This window comes from Dipodomys ordii, unplaced genomic scaffold (genome assembly GCF_000151885.1).
Source record: "Dipodomys ordii isolate 6190 unplaced genomic scaffold, Dord_2.0 Scaffold3, whole genome shotgun sequence".
NCBI classification, from domain to species: domain Eukaryota; kingdom Metazoa; phylum Chordata; class Mammalia; order Rodentia; family Heteromyidae; genus Dipodomys; species Dipodomys ordii.
In genome coordinates, this window is record NW_012267219.1 from 7,583,033 (window position 1) to 7,601,811 (window position 18,779).

Below are 18,779 nucleotides of genomic sequence, written 5' to 3' on the forward strand. Positions count from 1 at the left end.
GTGTATATATACCACATTTTCTTGATCCATTCATCTACTGAGGGGCATCTGGGTTGGTTCCATATCTTAGCTATGGTAAATAATGTTGCAGTAAACAAAGTTGTGCTGGTAGCTTTAGTATGGTCTTGTTTGTGATCATTCGGGTAAATGCCCAAAAGTGGGTTCCTCAAAAGACTCCACATAGAGCTCCCCTATGACCCAGCAATTTTTTTTTCTTAAGTCAATCTCCAGCTCAATGGCAGTTTGAGACTCCTTGGAAAAGTCTTGAGTGATATAAAACTACATGTCCAAGATTTCTTATTTCCAAAAGACTCCAGTAGGATTTAGAAACTGCTAGGCAGTAGAATTTTATTTTCCTTAAGACAATCTAACTTCAATTAGATAAGGCAAACACAAAACAAAATATCTAGTTGTGTGGGTGTATGTATGTAAATTTTTATGTATATGGATTCCCTATAGCATCTTTGGGCTACCTAAAGGAAACAAATGCATTACTAAAGAAAACTCAACTGTGATAATTAAGGCAATATGCAGTAAAAATGGACCCTATGTAGATGGGCATGGACTATCATTAGCAATTGGACATTAATTCAAATTACCACATACTCCAGACTGACTGATGGTATGTGTGTGGTACTTACGCTTAGAACAGAGGTCTCCTTGATAACCTTTGGAGCACTTGCATTTGCTTTTACCTATGCATTTACCTCCATTTCGACAGGGTTGTGGGCATTTGCCTATAATAGGAAAGAAAAAAAGCAAGGAATTCAATGCTTCTTTCAGAGGTAAGTACATATTTCTAAGGAGTCACACGGCTTTGAGAGGTCACATAGCAGTCATACACCACTATTTTAGGCCTGTTATGGCTTTTATATGGCTTGACTTTTCTTTTGGGAACACACAATGTAATACTATTTCTTGTATATCTATCCATATCTACATAGCTATCCTAAATTGTAAGTAAAAGTATTATCTTGTGTGATCTATCTATCTATCTATCTATCTATCTATCTATCTGTCTGTCTGTCTGTCTGTCTGTCTGTCTGTCTGTCTGTCTGTCTGTCTGTATGTCTGTATGTCTATCTATCTGCCTACCTACCTACCTATCTTGATATTTATATCTATATATCTATATATTTCTATCTATAAATCAACACATATCTCTTGATGTAGTCCACATATATAGAGATATTTAACACGTATCTATAGAGATGTATCTAGCATTAGGTTTGGCCAAACCTCATGATCTGATGTTTTTTAAAAACTGGAATCCACATGTCTTTAGTTCTTTTTTTTTTTTGGGGGGGGGGTCCGGTCATGGGGCCTGAACTCTGGGCCTGGGCGCTGTCCCTCAGCTCTTCAGCTCAAGGCTAGCGCTCTACCACTTGAGCCACAGCGCCACTTCCGGCTTTTTACTTATGTGGTGCTGAGGAATCGAACCCAGGGCCTCGAGCATGCAAGGCAAGTGCTCTACCACTGAGCCACCTTCCCAGCCCCCACATGTCTTTAGTATCAACTTCCCTGAAAAGTTTTGCAGCCAAGTTTTATCTACTAGATGATGGAATACTGAATCAGCCCAGGGAGACTATTACCTAAGGGCAAATAAATCTAATTAAGCTCACAGAGACATTTTATTCTTATTTTTATTTTTTGATATAATTTAATTTGTTTTTAGTAAGTTTTTTTTGTGAAAATACTGTACAGTTACATGAGCAAGGTAATGAGTACATTTCTTATCAAGTATTTGTTTTCCCCTACCATTCCTTCCCTCCCACTTCCACAACTACACTCCCCTGTTCCCCTCCTCCCCTTGGGCCTAAATTGTAAAGTTCGATGTTCAACAGTGTCTTGTATATCTCACTGTTACAATGGGTCAACCTGTATCCATATTTAAACATTTTCTTTTTTCCCTTCCCCTCCCCAAATTAGACCTACATCAAATACAGTGAAAACAGGGGTTATACCATCACACAGATATTTTAGTATAATCAGTGGACCAATCCTTAGGAAGACAATGTCATGTCATAAGGTATCTACAACATAAAGACATTGTTTCCTCGACCTCTGTGATTATAAAATAAATTTGTTACTCTATTTCACTGACAAAGATAAGAGGGCTTAAGACAAATGCTAACACCCATCATCTCTGGGTCTTTAAATGACAGGTATTTCAATAGCCTCAAACATTCTAAATTTCTTACCAAGAACATTTTATACAGAGAACTTTCCTAAGAGGGCACCATATTATTTAAAATGTTTATATATAACACAATATTCGAAATTTGCATGATTTTTCTTTTCTTTTCTTTTTCTTTTTTTGGTATGATTGAGCTACATGCCAGCCCTGTTTGGTCTTCTAAACTGAAGGTTCATTAACAAATCTTGACTTATCTCGAAGAGTTAAATAACAAGGCAAATGCAGTATCTCTCTATCCATTCATCCCCCTCAATCCGTCCAGATACCTCTAACATGGTTTAATTTGTTGACAGATACAGTATATCTCACACACAAGTCAAAGTGAAGTTACCATTCCTGATAGAATTCATAAAAATAAAGAATGATATTAAATTGCAATCTCATAAAAAAAGAATATTGAGTGTTGGTGAGGATGTGAAACAATCAGAACTCTTATACATTGTTGGAATGTGAAATGGTGCAGTCTGGCTCCATTTGGAAACCAGTCTGGCAAGTCTTCAGAAACATTTTTTGCCTATGACCCAACAATTCTACTCTTTTGAGTCTACCAAAAATAAACTTTCCACTCAAGAAAACGGCATGCAAATATTCTTAGCAACATTGTCCATGACAGCCCTCATGTGGAAATAACCTGAATGTTCACCAATGGATGGACAAATAAACAAAATGTGGTAGACTGAATATTGCTTAGCAATGAAATAAATTATTCACTAATGTATCCTATACCACTCATGAGCCATGGTGACATTAAGATGAACCTAAAAGTGAAAGAAAGAAGATACAAAATGCCATATAGCACAGGACTCCACTTAAATGAAATGTTTGGATTAGGCAAGTTTAAAGTGAAGTAGGTCTTCTTGGGGGGCGGGATGTTGAATTTAATAAAGATGATAGATACACAATTCTGTTAACATACAGGATAATATTCAAGTGTAAAATGTTGAATTTTATACCTTAACTAAAAAGGAGGAATAGAGAATTCCACTATATTTTGTCTGTACACTTTCAGAGGTACAGTTTCAACTTATGATCCATTTCTAATTTTTACTGATAAGGTGGCTGCTGGAATGCAAGCAGAAAATTTCCTAAAACAATTCAAATACAAGTTGTGGTAAGGACTGGGAAGTTGGCTCAGTGGTAGAGCGCTTGCCTTGCATGCCTGAGGCCCTGGGTTCGATTCCTCAGCACCACATAAGCAAAATGAAAAAAGCCGGAAGTGGCGCTGTGGCTCAAGTGGTAGAGCGCTAGCCTTGAGCTGAAGAGCTGAGGGACAGCGCCCAGGCCCAGAGTTCAGGCCCCACAATGGGACCAAAAAAAACAAGTTGTGGTAAGATCAATCAGGTAGAAACCCACTATTTTGGTCCAGTTAGGGAAAAAATAATAAAAGAAACCAGAATAAAAAAATATTGCCTCCAGGGCTGGGAATGTGTCTTCATGGCAGAGTGCTTGCCTAGTATGCATGCAACTCTGGGTTCGAGTCCTCAGTATCACATACACAGAAAAAACTGGAAGTGGTGTTGTGGTTCAAGTAGCAGAGTGCTAGTCTTGAGTAAAAGAAGCTCAGGGACAGTGGCCCAGGCCCTGAGTTCAAGCCCCATGACCAACAAAAAAAAATTGCCTCTGCCAATGGAAAGCTCATAAAGTCAAGGACATGAAAAGATATCTTTACATGAAGTGAGCCCCATGAATAAAGACTCATAAACCCAAACCTACTTAGTATGCACTGTCTGGGGTGAGCATGGGAAAAAAATTGAGGGAAATAAGTTTGAAGAGGTCTTTATCAGGAATGGGTAATTAATAAGAATAGAAACCACATCCTGACAATTAATTACATGTTCTATGAAAACTTCAGAGGTATTTCATCTGAACTCTATAAAAGACTGTTACTTCATCTACTAATCATTAAAGTACAAAAACCCACAAATAAATTGGTAGCTGCAGTTAAAATAGGAACTTAGCATTATTCAATTTTGAACCCGCTACCACTTCAGAAAAACGACCAGAACAAACACAATAATGCTCTCTAATGACAAAATAGCTAGAAATGAGAATGTCAACGAAGTCTCCCTGAATGTACATGGAAAGGACAGGGATACACCACTCTCAGTGGACACGTGTCATTCCTGGGCATGCACTCAGGTGCTGTGGCTCACTTCTGAGTTTAAGAGAGACATAAAATGACTTGTTGAAGTTATAGATTCAGAACAAACAGTGTGGTGTTCTCAAAACAATGATTCTCTATTTCAGTCTACCTTGAATTCCATTTTTTGTATTAAAGCATGACATATATACAGTAAGGGGAAAATGTGTTCTCATCCTAAGTTTACAACTCAATTTTTTTTACATAAACAATCACGGGATACTTCATCAATTAAGATACAGAACACTTTCAGCATCACACTAAGTTCCTTTGTACCCCCTGTGATTCTTATTTGCATCTTCATCATTAGTTCTACCAGTTTTTGAACCTCAGAAATATAGAATGATGCAATAGGCATTGTGTGTACACAGTTCTGTCCACTACAAAACTGTAGGATTCATTTACACCGTTCTGTGTGCTACCCAGTTTATTGTTGTTGTCGTTGCTTTCCACCTTTACTCTTTCTTTGAGTGTTTTTTTTTCTTTTCTTTATGCAGGTTAGTAGGCTTACTTATTCTAGGACATCTGACAGTGAGTGGCAGAGAGAGAACTTACTCTTTTTGCAAGTAGGTGGACACAACTCAGTTATTTCAAAGCTCTGGACTTCATTTCCAGGACTGAAGCTAAAAGCTTTGCACATGTAAAGAACAAATGACTAAGAACCAAACCTAACCCAACTGAGAGCATTTGTTGAGTCTCTATGGTGAGCTGTGTCATTTCTTTGCCCCACCTTTTGCTGAAATAAGTAGCACAGGAGTATAGTTAGAAGAAACCATTGGCCTAAGATCTTATACAGCTCTTGATTCTTTTTAGCTAAGCATCAGTCAACTTATCCTCAGCCCAGATTCCATGTGGGCAAAAAGAGGGGTGAGATGCAGTTCCTAAGGCTCCACCCTCCAAACAAAATAAGAGAATGCAGAAAGCCGACACTCACTTATTTCACACTGTTCTCCTTCTAGTCCTGGAGGACAAATACATTTTCCAGGATAGAAACACGTTCCTCCATTAAAGCAGGTGGTTGAGCAGTTTGCTGTCGGAACAAAGAATGAAGCGTTGTATCAGATGTTATTTAAAGTGAGTAATATTTCTTAGCTATCTATACATGCTCATTTACATACCGAATAAGCCACTTTACAAATACGACAGTTGAAACTAATTATTTCAGTTACTTAAAGTAATGGGTTCAAATTATAATTACAATTACTTGGGTACAGGACATAATGCAATATCATGGACTATCACCTACATTATATTCCTCCCACCCTAGGATTTTATATAAAATGAAAAAGGGGCACAGTATGTAAAGAAATATTTAAATTTTTAAATGAAGCCTGTTCCTTTAAGGAAAAAGGCTAAGTCCAAGAAAATACTTGGTTTGAAAAATCTGGCTGGAGGATAAGGGAAGAGCAAAAAGGAGAAAGCTTACTTTGAAGCAGATAAAAATGACAAGAAGCCATAACTATCAGGATCCAATAAGGGGGAAACAAGTTCCAGAATAAAATGGGCAGGTTTTTTTTTTTAATTTGACTTTTATGACATTTGAAGAGAGGAGTAATCCTTCTCAGAAAAAAAGACAGACTGTGGATGCTTGGGAGATCCCATAGGTAGAGGTGTGGTGGTAGCTGAATTGCAGGGGGTGAAAAAAAACTTAGATGAATTTTAGTTGAGCCTAATTATTCTACTCAAGTAATAATCACACTGTGCTTCATTCTAAACCATCCCTCCGATGTCAGTTTCTAGTATTTCACTGCTTACTGGCACTTAAAGAGAAATAGAAGTGGGGAAGGAAATACCTAAAAGTAGACAAGTTGGCTCACTCTGTAGAAACGATTAAAATTAGAGCTTGGATTGTTAGCAATTTCAGTGAAATGTCTTACTTTTTCTTATCCCATATAAAAGAGGCCAATCTTGGCTATAAATGAACAAAGGTTGAAGTAAGTTTCCAGTAGGAAAATCAGAGAGGAAATCCAAAGTTAGAAGTTTGTGAGTTTGTTGGAAATGAAGTTGAGCTGAAATATTATAGGAATATATGCTTCTTAAATACAAAACTGTTTTCAAACTCATAAGTGACTCCCAATTTATCACAAGGCTACATATACTTCTTTTTTTGGCAAGGCCAAGCATCTTGGTGTAGAAATGAGTAGTAGCATATCATTTTAGTATAGAATTTAGGATCTAGGACATCCCACTTTCTGGGCTTTCTGTTTGTTACTTGTCGCCAGCATTGCTAGGACCGTTGTTTCTGTAGGTGCATCCTGTCTCTATACAGTTCCCTGTTCTCTAGAGGATAAGAGGAGAGAAGAATGTGTGAGGACCAGGGCCCATTTGGCCCATGCCCATAATCACTGCCTCTTAGTGATATATAAAATGAAATAGTCTACTTGTTTAATTGAAAGTAATAGAATTCAATAAACCTGGTTATATCACTTGGCCACATGCTTTATACTTGTGTTCTGTGTTATTTTCCAAGTTTTTCTACATTTCTACTGTGGTTTGAGTGGGTACCCCCAAGGTTTATACACTGGAAACACGGTCCTCAAGTGTGGCAGTGTGAGAAGCCCTGGCACCTCTAAGAAGTGGAATCTAATGAAAGACAGGTCACTGGGGCTACCAACCTCAGAAAGGAAGAGTACAGTTTTTATGGGAGCTTGTTTAGTTCCTGTAAGAGCAAGGTGTAATTATAAGAAGAAGCCCGAATAAACTCATAAGAAAATACACTGGGTGGGATGCAAGTGTGTACAAGTGTATTACCTGACGTGTGGTAGATTCAAGGCAGAATTCAAATGGTGTAATTCTTTACAAAGTCAAAATCAAAATTCAACAAAATAAACTGGGAAGTGGATTACTTGACAGGGGTGGGGTGGGGCCAAGGGGAGAGGGGTAAATGAGTGAAGAAGAGAAGTGGGGGAGAATGCAATGAAAACTCCAGTGCGTATCCTACAAAATTAAGAAAAGGGAGAGAAGGTGTATGTTGGGAGGGACAGGGGAGGATGCTGAAAGGGGTGACATTGATCAAGATGTACAGCATTCATAAACAGCTTTGCTAAATAGCAACTCCTCTGTACCATGACTTAAAGATAATAAAACAAAGCAGCAGCAGCCTGGCCCTTGAATCTTTCTGGCTTCTGGTTTTGCTATGCAATTGCTCCCTCTTGCAGGTATAGTTAAAATGAGACTCTTACTATACACCCAAGCAGATAATGGTGGCATGTTCTTGAATTTCTAGAACTCTGAGCAAAGTTAGCATCTTTTCTTTAAAAAACATTTAACCTTAGAAAATAGACCAATACAATTCTCTTGTGCAATGAGCCCAAGACACTAAGCAACTTTCTCCGAAGCTGAGGATAAGTTGGCTAATGCTTAACTAGCCACTTAGAAAGGCTTGTGGCTAATGCACCAAGGGCCAATAAAAGGTATTAATGCTTCTTTCAATATATAATGCTAAAGTTTAGCTCCATGCCAATAATTTAACTCTCTAGCCGGAAGTGGTGCTGTGGCTCAAGCAGTAAAATGATAGCCTTGAGCAAAACAAACTCAGCAATAGAGCCCAGAACCAGAATTCAAGCTCCAGGATTGGCAAAAAAAAAAAGATCCTGAAAACAAATGGGGGGCGGGGGGGTGGGGGTGGGGGCAGTTCTGAGGCTGGAACTCAGGGCCAGGATGCAGTCACTGAGCTTCTTTTGGACCATGGCTAGAGCTGCAACTTGACTTCCAGTCCTTTTTTTCAGTAGTTTATTGGAGATAAAATCCTCACAAAGTTCCATGTCCACTCTGGCTTCAAACTGGGATACTCAGATCTCAGTCAGCTTCCTGAGCAGATAGGCTTACAGGTGTGAGCCAGAATACCGACATACTCCTTCAACAGTGACCACAAAGTAATTGTGACACAACATTAGAAAATCATTTCAATTGAAAGATTATCATTCAGCTAGAGCAACATTAGTCCAGAATTTAGGTAAGATCATGAGGCTAATTCCTACCGACAGAATGAGTGTGGAAGTTTTGTGTGTTTCTCTCCTCTCTTTCTCAACCAAGTACCTACCTACTCCCGTCTTTAATGGGTCCAAGGTATTCCAAAACTCTACGCAGGGCTCAGGTATATGCTGCTGAAGACACTGCAAGATATCTATAGACATATCCTGGCACTGGAGCATGCTGGGAGGGAAAACTTCTGCTGGGTTAAACTGCCCATACCTTGAGGTTTCAATTATTTCTGCAGTGATACACCTTATTTACAGAGTGATGGCATGGAACAGTTGAGAAAGGAGAGCACTGTTCCTAAAAGAAATTATTACCTTTGTCACAATTGACTCCATAGAATCCTGGTGGGCAGATGCAGAAACCAGGGGTGACACAGAGTCCACCATTCATACACCGTGGTGTGCAAAGGGCTTCCAGGGAGAGAAAAAGAAAGAACAAAGATTAAAGCCACAGAGGACTTTAGGGCAGGATCATTTTGAATTATCAGTAATCCAACAATGGCAGGCTTTGTGATTCACTCTCAAATCTTCACTCTCCAGGGACACATGTGTCCCTGCTTTTTAGATTTTTTTTCAACTTTTAGGTTATTTTTCAGTGCTTAATTTCTTAGGAATTTTTAATTTGGTTTTACTTTGAAAGCCTATTTAAATTTTTCCCAGAATCATCTTGACTAAAGATGCATATGGTCTTTTAAAAACTGTAAATATCTCCTTTCTGCCCTGTTTCCTTGGTCTTTCAATTCTCATATGTGCAAATAAGAAAAATAAATGATTCTTGTTTCCTGAAGATGCTTACTCTGTGTACTTATAATAATGCCACAACTTGGGTGTGGACTTAATTGTGTATCATGGTATTTTTAGTTGGAATAACTTCCAATCAATGATGATGGTAGATTTTCTAAGACAACTTAAGTGGAAGGGGGAAAACACCCAAACTTTCATAATATTATCCCCCACTGCAGTATAAAGAATAGTGGAAGGAAGAGAACCCCCCCCCAAACTGCAAATGTTGTGCCAAAATTCTCTTCCCCTATAAGCCTCTCTGGATTTAATAGAAACTACTCCTAGTAGAAATACTTTCCAAAGACACTTTTATCTTCAATTAACCATCAAAAAGCCAGAAGAGAAGTGGCTCAAGTGGTAGTGTTAGCCTTGAGTGAAAAAGCTAAGAGACAGCTCCCGAGTCCTGAGTTCAAGCCTTAGTACTGGGGCACACACACACACACACACACAACCACCACCAATAACAACAACAATAACAACCACCTACATGGGATTGCTATGTGACATAGAAGCATCCATGTTCATCTGGAAGCAAGACAGAGCTTCCAGTTCCTCTGTTTCTTTACCTTTCTCACAATGTGGCCCATAGAACCCATCAGGGCATTCGCAGACTCGCCGGTCATTACAGAAGCCACCATTTCGGCACCCTCCTGGGCACTCAGCTGCAACAAAGAGAAACGAGGCTTAGAGTACTCCCTTGAGATCATTTTGGGTGAGTTGCAGCCAGTGTGAGGTATGAGTGGGCATTTTTATACCAGTGCGCCAAAGAAGGTAATTGAGAACATTCTCTCCACACCACTTGAATTTCACTAAATCCACACAAAGATTTTCTCTTTAGTAATCCAACTTCCAAAGGTAAGGGGCTTATGGAAGGGAGAGAAAGTTTTATTTTGCCTTCCCTGGGCCTATCAAAATATGGCACCTATTTAAATTCACACTGAGGAGGAATGAATGTTATTTCCCCTGGTGCTCATTTCCAAGGAGTGGAATGACTCTGTGTGTGTGTGTGTGTGTGTGTGTGTGTGTGCGCGCGCGCGCGTGCATGTGCATGCGTGCACGTGCACATGTCAATACTAAAGCTTGAACTCAAGGCCTCATGTTCTTGCTTAGCTTTTCTGCTCAAGGCAGAAAATCTGGTTAATTAGAGATAAGAGGCTCAGGATTTTTCTGCTCAGACTGCCTTTGAACCAATACCTTCAGATCTCAGCTTTCTGAATAGCTGGGGTTACACAGGTGAGTCACTAGTGCTCAGCAGGGATGACTTTTTATATATCAGGAGAGTCCTAATTAGTTCCAGTGCTTGAATTCAGTGCGAGGGAAGCCTGTGTGTGAATGGAGGAGGAACCAGGCCTTCAAGCTTAGTGGACATCAGGGGCATGGCAGTGTGGTGTCCAGTGAGCCCAGGCCTGTGCAGTAGTGGGGTTATCTGATCATGGATCCTATCCTCAGTAGGCATGAGCTTCCCCAGGCCTTTGGCAGGGGTGTGGCTATTGTTACATGTGACAGGTAAAAAGACTGTCACGTGTGAGAAAGGGGTTTTGTGGGTAATGGGGTTCCTAAAACTTAAATGTCATCCTCCAAGCCAGAGAAAGGGTATCTGAGTACTGCTACTGGACCCCTCCGGCTCATTGCTCCTTCTTCCCACTGGTTTGTTTAGCAATTATACATAACAACAAGTTTTGGAAGCCTTCTGAGCCTCCTGTTGCATCACAATCCCTGTGTACCTTGTTGACATGTTTTAAAGAAGATGGCATTTTGTGGTGTCTGCAGGATGGTATTGCCTTCAGAGTTCATCACAATGATGTTCACTTCAAATGCTGCCACCCCATCCTGTTTGCCAAGACATGGGAAACCAACCTGAACAACTATAAGAAAAAGAGAGAGAAAGTATACGGAAATATGTTAGTTCATTCTGGTTTTACAGAACTCTTGAAAAGAGAGACAAAGAAAAAAAAACCTTCACATTTTGGTGACCTTCTTCTGGAAGAAGAGAATAATTTGGACCATCTGGTCATTCTCCACTAAACTTGTGTACCATGAGGGGTAGAGCAAGAATGCACAACTCTCACTAATTTGTACTCAACTCAGACTGAATTGGGATATTCTGTTGATCATCTGGGCTTACCCTATCTTTTTGAAAACTAAATCAGGTGCTAGTGGCTTATGCCTGTCAATCCTAGCTACTCAGGAGGCTGAAATCTGAGGATTGAGGTTCGAATCTAATCTCAACAGAAAAGGCCATGAGACTCTTATCTCCAATTAACCAGAAAAAGCCTCAAGTGGTAAAGCACTAACCTTGAACAAAGAAGCTAAGTGACAGCTCAAGGCCCAGGAGTTGAAGTCCCCAGTCCTGGCACACACACACACGAAATTAAAGGCATAAAATGCAGCATTAACATATTAATCAGGGTAAAACATTTTGTGGGCACCTTTCTCATCAAAATAGAGCTAGAAATGAACATGTCACAATACATTAAGTATGGCCATGAACCACAGAAGTCCATTCTTTTTATTCTGTCTGCTTGACAGTGACAATGTATCTCTGAAAACTTTCTACAACTCCGACTAGACTTTAACCACTGGGTGAGTTAGTGAAGTTACTCTTCCCAGGAAATTTGTGAAATGTGAAGTGGAAATTGGTGCAATGACATCGTCTCAGTGCCCTCCCTCATGGTGTAGGTTCCTAACAAGGAACGCTTCTCCTCTGTGTAACTATAGACAATGGAACATCAAAGCAGGAACAGGGAACTAAATATTTCTGCACACAGAGGCAACAACTGTGGAATATCCACAAAGCATTGGGTCAAATGTGACAGATCCAGGCTTTAGGTTGAGTGGCTGGTTATATGAATTTCCAGCATCTGCTTCAAGGGTGGAGAAACTTGTTTTTTTTCACTACCAAGGGCCATTTGGATATTGGTATCATTCTCTGGCCATACAAAATTATCAATATAGGCAGATGGTTCATGAGTAGCTGACAAGAAGTGACCACATCTGTCCTGTCATGTACTAAATGATTTCTCAGTCCTTTATACAGATGTGGGCCAGATGGACTCTACCTGGACTGACCCATGAGGCTTTAATTTGTCCTTATGAGTAGAAAGGAATACTATCAGGAGGTATCCATGTGCAGTTTTGCATCATGTTGTTTCTAGATGGCTGGTAAGTTGACTGTTCAACTTGGGCAAAACACATCAAATAAAGATAAATCATTTCCTTGTAGAGGGTTTACAGACTTTCCTTCAAGGTTTGCAAGAAGAAATGATCTAGAAATTGTCCTGCTTTTTTTTTTTTTTTGCTATAAGCACACAGGCTGGTCTTATTTTTTCTTCTTTTCTTGGAGGGCATTCTACCATGTAAGCCACACCCAAGCCCTGCTTTTTGTTGCTGGTTATTTTGGATATAGAGTCTAGTGAGCATTTCTGCTTGGACTGGCTTCAACAAATAGTCCTCCATAGCTCAGCTACCTGAGTAGCTGGGATTGCGAGCATGAGCTACCAGTGCCCACCTGGGTCACATAATCTTCTCAATGTTCTTGGAAAGCAAAAATTCTTCTGAAGGCTTTGCATTGTTAAGACATATTACTGTGCCATTCCTTAAGTAACAACCATTTCCACTTTCCCAAACCTTGGAATTTGAGCTTCCCAATTTATTATATGATTAAAAAGAAATACAGATAATTTTAACAGAAAAAAGAGAAAAACAAGATTGTCTCAAATTAAAACTGTCTTCATTTAAAACCTTAGAACTAGGGGCATGGCTCAAGTGCCTAGAAAGTATGAAGCCATGAACTCAAATCCCAGTACCACAAAAAGAAAAGAAATAGGAAAGAAAGAAGGAATGAGTGAAAGAAGGAAAGGAGGAAGGAGAAAGGGCTATAATGGAGGGAAGAAAAGAGGGCAAAAGGAAAAAAAAAGAAAGGAAGGTTTCATTTAATAAAATCCTATACATGAAAATGCCAATTCACACAACAAAAACAAATCCATCAATAAAGATTTATTTCAGAAATAAATAAAGGAGTTAATGAACAGCTCAAAAAAGTTTTCTCTATCAAGCTGTTTCTACTTTATTACTTTGAAAAGCTTTTCCTCCTAGGCATTTTTATGGGTCTCTGTGTATATGTGTGTACACGTAACAGTCCTGAGACTTTAACTCAGAGCTTGGGCACTGCTCCTGAGCTTGTATGCTCAAGGCTGGTGCTATATCACTTCACTCACAACTCCACTTCTGGCTGTTTATTGGGGGGAGGGTTGATTAGTTGGAGATGAGAATCTCATGAACTTTCATATCCAGGCTGGCTTCAAACCATAATCTTCAGATCTCAGCCTCCTGAGTAACTAGGATTACAAGCATCAGTCATAGGTGTCCTGCCTCTTGTGCAATTTTACATGCATTGGTAGGCCACTAAATGCTCTGAGGCATAAACAGATGAAGAACCCAAAAGGATACTTTCTTGCCACAGGCCTTCATCCAAACTTTCCTGGTTTCCAGGATTGTCTTTTTCTTTTCTTTTGTGATTTTTTTTTGCTTTCCTTTTTTTATTGTAAAAGTAGTGTACAGAGGGGTTACAGTTACATGAATAAGGTAATGAGTACATTTCCTATCGAGCATTGTTAGCTTCTCCTTTGTTTTTCCCCTACCATCCTTCTCTCCCTACCTCCTAAACTCCCTCCTTCCCCCCACCCAAAGTTGTAAAGTTCATTTTCTACATAGTGTCTTGTACATCTCATTGTTACAATGGATCAATCTGTATCCTTGTTTCAGCATTTTGTTATTTCCCTGCCCCTCCCCAAATCAGAAAAATGTATATACATAATGCAGGGTATCAATGTCAAATACAGTGAAAACAGGAGTTATACTGTGAGGAAAGAAGATACAAGAGAAACAAAAAAAAATCACATAGCACATTTTAGATACATTAAAAACAATAGCAAGAAGGAAAAAACAAGTTCTGTCCCTATCTTGGGGTTCATTTCACTTAACATCATCTTCTATGGTCATATGTACATGGCTTTTGCCCTTTTCTGCTTGTCCTAGACTTACACTAGTTATTGCAAATAAGGGAAACCATGGGACCTATGTTTCTTTGGGCCTGACTTACTTCACTTAATAAAAGACTTTTCTAAGTCTTTCCATTTCCTAACAAATGGGGCAATGTCTTTCTTTCTGATAAAGGCATGGAATTCCATTGTGTATGTATTTATGTATGTATGTATGTATATATATCACATTTTCTTTATCCATTCATCTACTGAGGGGCATCTGGGTTGGTTCCATATCTTAGCTATGGTGAATAATGCTGCAATAAACATAGTTGTGTTAATAGCTTTAGTATAGCCTTGTTTATGATCGTTTGGGTAAATGCCCAAAAGTGGGATTACAGGGTTATAGGGGAGCTCTATGTGGAGTCTTTTGAGGAACCTCCACACTGCTTTCCAAAGTGGTTGACAAGTTTAAACTCCCACCAACAATGCAGTAGGGTTCCCTTTTGGCCACATCCTTACCAGCATCTGTTGTTATTAGATTTCTTGATCATTGCCATACATTTTTAATGCTTTTTAATTTTTTTATTATCTTTAAGTGATTGTACAAAGAAGTTCTCAGTCTCCAAAACTGTATATGAATACAAAGTGTCTGATAACATTGTCACCCATCACTCCTAACCCACCCCTTCTCTCACTTTTCTTCTTTTTTTTGAGATTAGGTGATTACATAAATTTCACATATTTCACAGTTTTGTGGAATAGTGATACTTAAAGTCACAAACACATATTAACCTTCACAAGGCAAATTCTCATAATCATGGTTCATAAAGTTGGTGAATTCTTTTTCCTGGAACTTATTCAGCATGGACTTTGCAGCCTACTTGACTATTAAAAAGACACTTCTCTCCAATGTCTTCCCACTCAGTTTTCAAGTTCCAAAGGAAATAGCACTTCCAGTCTATAGCCTTTTCAGACTTCATGCCTAAATCATTTCACTAATTTTTTTAAAAATCTTATCATGAAGGTGCTGTACAGATGGGTTACCGTTATATAAGTCAGCAAATGGGTACATTTCTTTTTGAACAGTGTCACCCTCTCCCACATTTTCTCTCAGTTTTCCCCTTCACAATCCCCTCCCCCCATTTCACTTATGTATCTCACAAACCAGTTTAAATATGATGTCCTAAGCCGGGCGCTGGTGGCTCACGCCTGTAATCCTAGCTACTCAGGAGGCTGAGATCTGAGGATCGCGGTTCAAAGCCAGCCCAGGCAGGAGAGACCGTGAGACTCCTATCTCCAATAAACCACCAGAAAACCGGAAGTGGCGCTGTAGCTCAAGTGGTAGAGCGCTCGCCTTGAGCTGAAGAGCTGAGGGACAGCGCCCAGGCCCAGAGTTCAAACCCCACGACCGACAAAAAAAAAAAAAAAATAAATAAATAAATAAATAAATAAATATGATGTCCTCAATACAATGATTATCTTTGCTAAGGATGAGATTATCAAAGGCAAGGACCATACCTTATTTTTGTTAATAATAAATTTATAATGTTTTTCTGCATCTACCATGCTATTTGTCACAAACTAGACACTCACAGACATATATACAGTATGGAACACACACTCATACTCCCTTACATGCTCTAACACACCCTTGCATGTGCCCACGGGCATCTACCTGCACACATATAACAAAGACTGAAATTCACTAACACGATTTTATTCAGAGAGAATAAAATCTTAGCATATATCTGAAAAAACATAAGCACAAAGAAAGAGAATAGACACCGTACACCACAGGAATCATAGAAATGGAAAGTCAGGTTGTGCTTCTCCAGCAATCAACATATAAGCAGAGAACCACTTTTACAAAAAATCCCAGTGAAATGAGGCCAGCTGATGTGAATTCCAGTGTAGTCTAGGTAGTATAATCTAAACTGAGATGAGCCAAGACAACTCAGGCAAACTAAAACACAGACCTATTCACAAGGCATTCACATATTGATGTGTAGTTGATTGCACATAACTTAATTCGCATGTAGAAACAAATCCAAACTTATTCTGATGGCTGCCTCTTCTTCACTGAGACGGGAATGGTTCTCACATTTGCACAGGCTCTAGTCACTTGAGCCAATGGCCTCATAATGAGATGAGAAAGGCAGAGGAAGCTTAGCCTCCACACCACAGGCTTACAGAGCGCTCCCAAACTAGAACCAACATCAAAGTGCATCACCTCTTCACGACACCTTGACAGGCCACTTGCTTTCTCAGTCAATGCCGATAAGCTACTGAGGGCTTTCCATTTTGTTAAGAACTGGGGCGACTGGGAAGACAATACCTGTAACATCTAGCATCTATTCCCAAATTTCTAGATAGTGGATTCTTGAAAGTCTTCAGTTGAGAAAAAGCCCACTGATCTGTGGGCTTTATGCTATGACAGGGACAGTGTCCAAAGAGGCAAACCTTGGCTTCATGGAAACTATCCTTTGTTATACAACTTAGTAATTTCACTGAACCACCCTGCAGTTTGCATTTCCTGTTTTTGTTCTGTTGTAGATGCCAGAAGGCAACCACTTCATAATTGTCAAAGATCAAGAGTTTTTTTTTTGTTTTTTACATGCAATGTGCATGAATATAGGAGTCTGTGGGATAAAAGAAGAGCTTAACAGCTCAGGGGTATAAAATATGCCAGGAGAATAATGAATGCTACCTGGCTTCTTAAGAGCAATGACACACTGATTTGGTTACTTTTTAATAATTCAAGGTACTTTCATTTCTGCCGTGCTGACTGAGCTAATGAGCTAAGGCATAACTGCATGTGATGGTCTAAAATTCCCATAAACTTTCTGCACCTGCGTTTTTTCAAACAAACCCTGCCTCTGCTTCCAGAAACTACATGTATGTGCTTGCCAGGAAAGGGGCAATACATGCCAATGTGCACATGTGTTCTTGTGAGTACATCACCTTTTCCCAGAAAAAACTTGTTCTTTTTTTAATCTCACCTTGCCCCAAATGTCATTTGCCTTTTTCCTCTGAATTGTGTTCTTTTTAATGATTTTACATGATTAGCAATTGATATTTAACCTAAGACATCTCACATAATGATGTTTCAAATCTTAGGTGTCAATATCTTTAACAACTTCTGATGATTTATTCTTCTTGACATTCAGTATTCCACCTTCAGAATATTTTGTGTTGTAAAGGTGATATACAGAGGGGTTACAGTTACATGAGTCAGGTAATGAGTACACTTCTTTGTGAACAATGTCATCTCTTCCCTTGTTTTCTTCCCATTTGTTCATTCCTGACCACCTATCCCAACAAGATGTATAGTCCATTTTCAACATAGTGTCTAGTGAGTATCACTATTGTTATTATTTCACCCTTTGTCCTACAATTCCTGGGCTCCTCCTTACCCTCCCCACAAACAGTTAAACTTACATACAACACAGAAATCAGAAACAGTGACAAAACCCAAAAACAAAAAATAAAATACCAAGAAACCTCTTGTTTCCATTTTTGGAGTTCATTTTGATAGGTAACATTTTATATAATAATATGCATATAGCTATTGAGCCTTTGTGATCCTCTCCTAAGAATTTCCTCCTTTGGTCTCACCGTGTGAATGCTTAGAGTCCTGTTTAATTTCCATGTCCAAGTGTAATTTTTGTCTTATCATCCATTGTACTGACTTGTAGATTTATAGGCACATTTTAATTTATTCCAAATGAGGAACACCATGCAACCTATGTTTCTTTCAGTCTGACTTACTTAGGTTAATGTTTTTCCAAGTCTTCCCATTTCCTTATGAATAGGACAATATCATTCTTTCTGAAAGAAGCATAGAATTCCATTGTGTGTGTGTGTGTGTGTGTGTGTGTGTGTGTGTGTGTGTGTGTGTGTGTATCACATTTTCTTGATCTATTTGTCTGCTGAGGGGCATCTGGACTGATTCCATATCTTGGCTATGGTAAGCAATGCTGCAATGAACATGGTTGTGCTAGGAGCTTTAATGTGACCTGGTTTGTGGAAATTAGGACAAATGCCTAGAAGTGGAATTGCTGGGTCATAGGGCAGCTTCCTCTTTTTTAATATATATATTTTTTAGTGTAAAAATATTATACAGAGGGATTACAGTTATATGAGTAAGGTACTGAATACATTTCCTCTCAAGCATTGTTACCCCCTCCTTTGTTTTTTCCCTACCATCCCTTCCCTCCCCACCTCCCCAACTTCTCCTTCCCTCCAGATGGTGGTAGGGATCTGGCCAAAAGGGAAGCTCTATGTTTACTTTTTTGAAGAACCTTCATACTACTTTCCAGAGTAGTTAAACAAGTTTACATTCCCACCAACATGTAGAAGTGTTCCCTTTTGGCCAGATCCCTGCCAGCATCTGTTATTGTTAGTTTTCTTAATAATGGCCATTTTAACTGGGGTGAGGGGTAATCTCAATATTGTTTTGATTTGCATTCTTTTTTATTATTATTATTTTATTTTTTGTGAACACACTGTACAGAGGGGTTACAATTAAATGGGCAGGATAATGCGTACATTTCTTATCAAGCATTGCAGCCTCCTCCCTTGTTTACCCTTCACATCCCTTCCCAGCCTCCCTCCCACCCCCCCACCCAATCCTCCCCGCCTCCCCCCACCCCGCACCAACGTTGTAAAGCTCGTTTTCGACATGACAACTTGTA

At 39.2% G+C, this 18,779-nt stretch overlaps 1 protein-coding gene across 1 annotated transcript in view; it reads right to left on the reverse strand.

Annotated features, from left to right (window-relative positions):
* Positions 1 to 18,779, reverse strand: part of Wif1 (WNT inhibitory factor 1) — a 62,370-nt gene that overhangs the window by 5,384 nt on the left and 38,207 nt on the right. The window contains exons 4-8 of the mRNA XM_013020211.1: positions 10,825 to 10,965; positions 9,667 to 9,762; positions 8,633 to 8,728; positions 5,272 to 5,367; positions 642 to 737 (exon numbers count right to left, since the gene is read on the reverse strand). Of these exons, the coding sequence (XP_012875665.1) occupies positions 642 to 737; positions 5,272 to 5,367; positions 8,633 to 8,728; positions 9,667 to 9,762; positions 10,825 to 10,965 (525 nt within the window). The remainder of the gene's footprint in view (positions 1 to 641; positions 738 to 5,271; positions 5,368 to 8,632; positions 8,729 to 9,666; positions 9,763 to 10,824; positions 10,966 to 18,779) is intronic.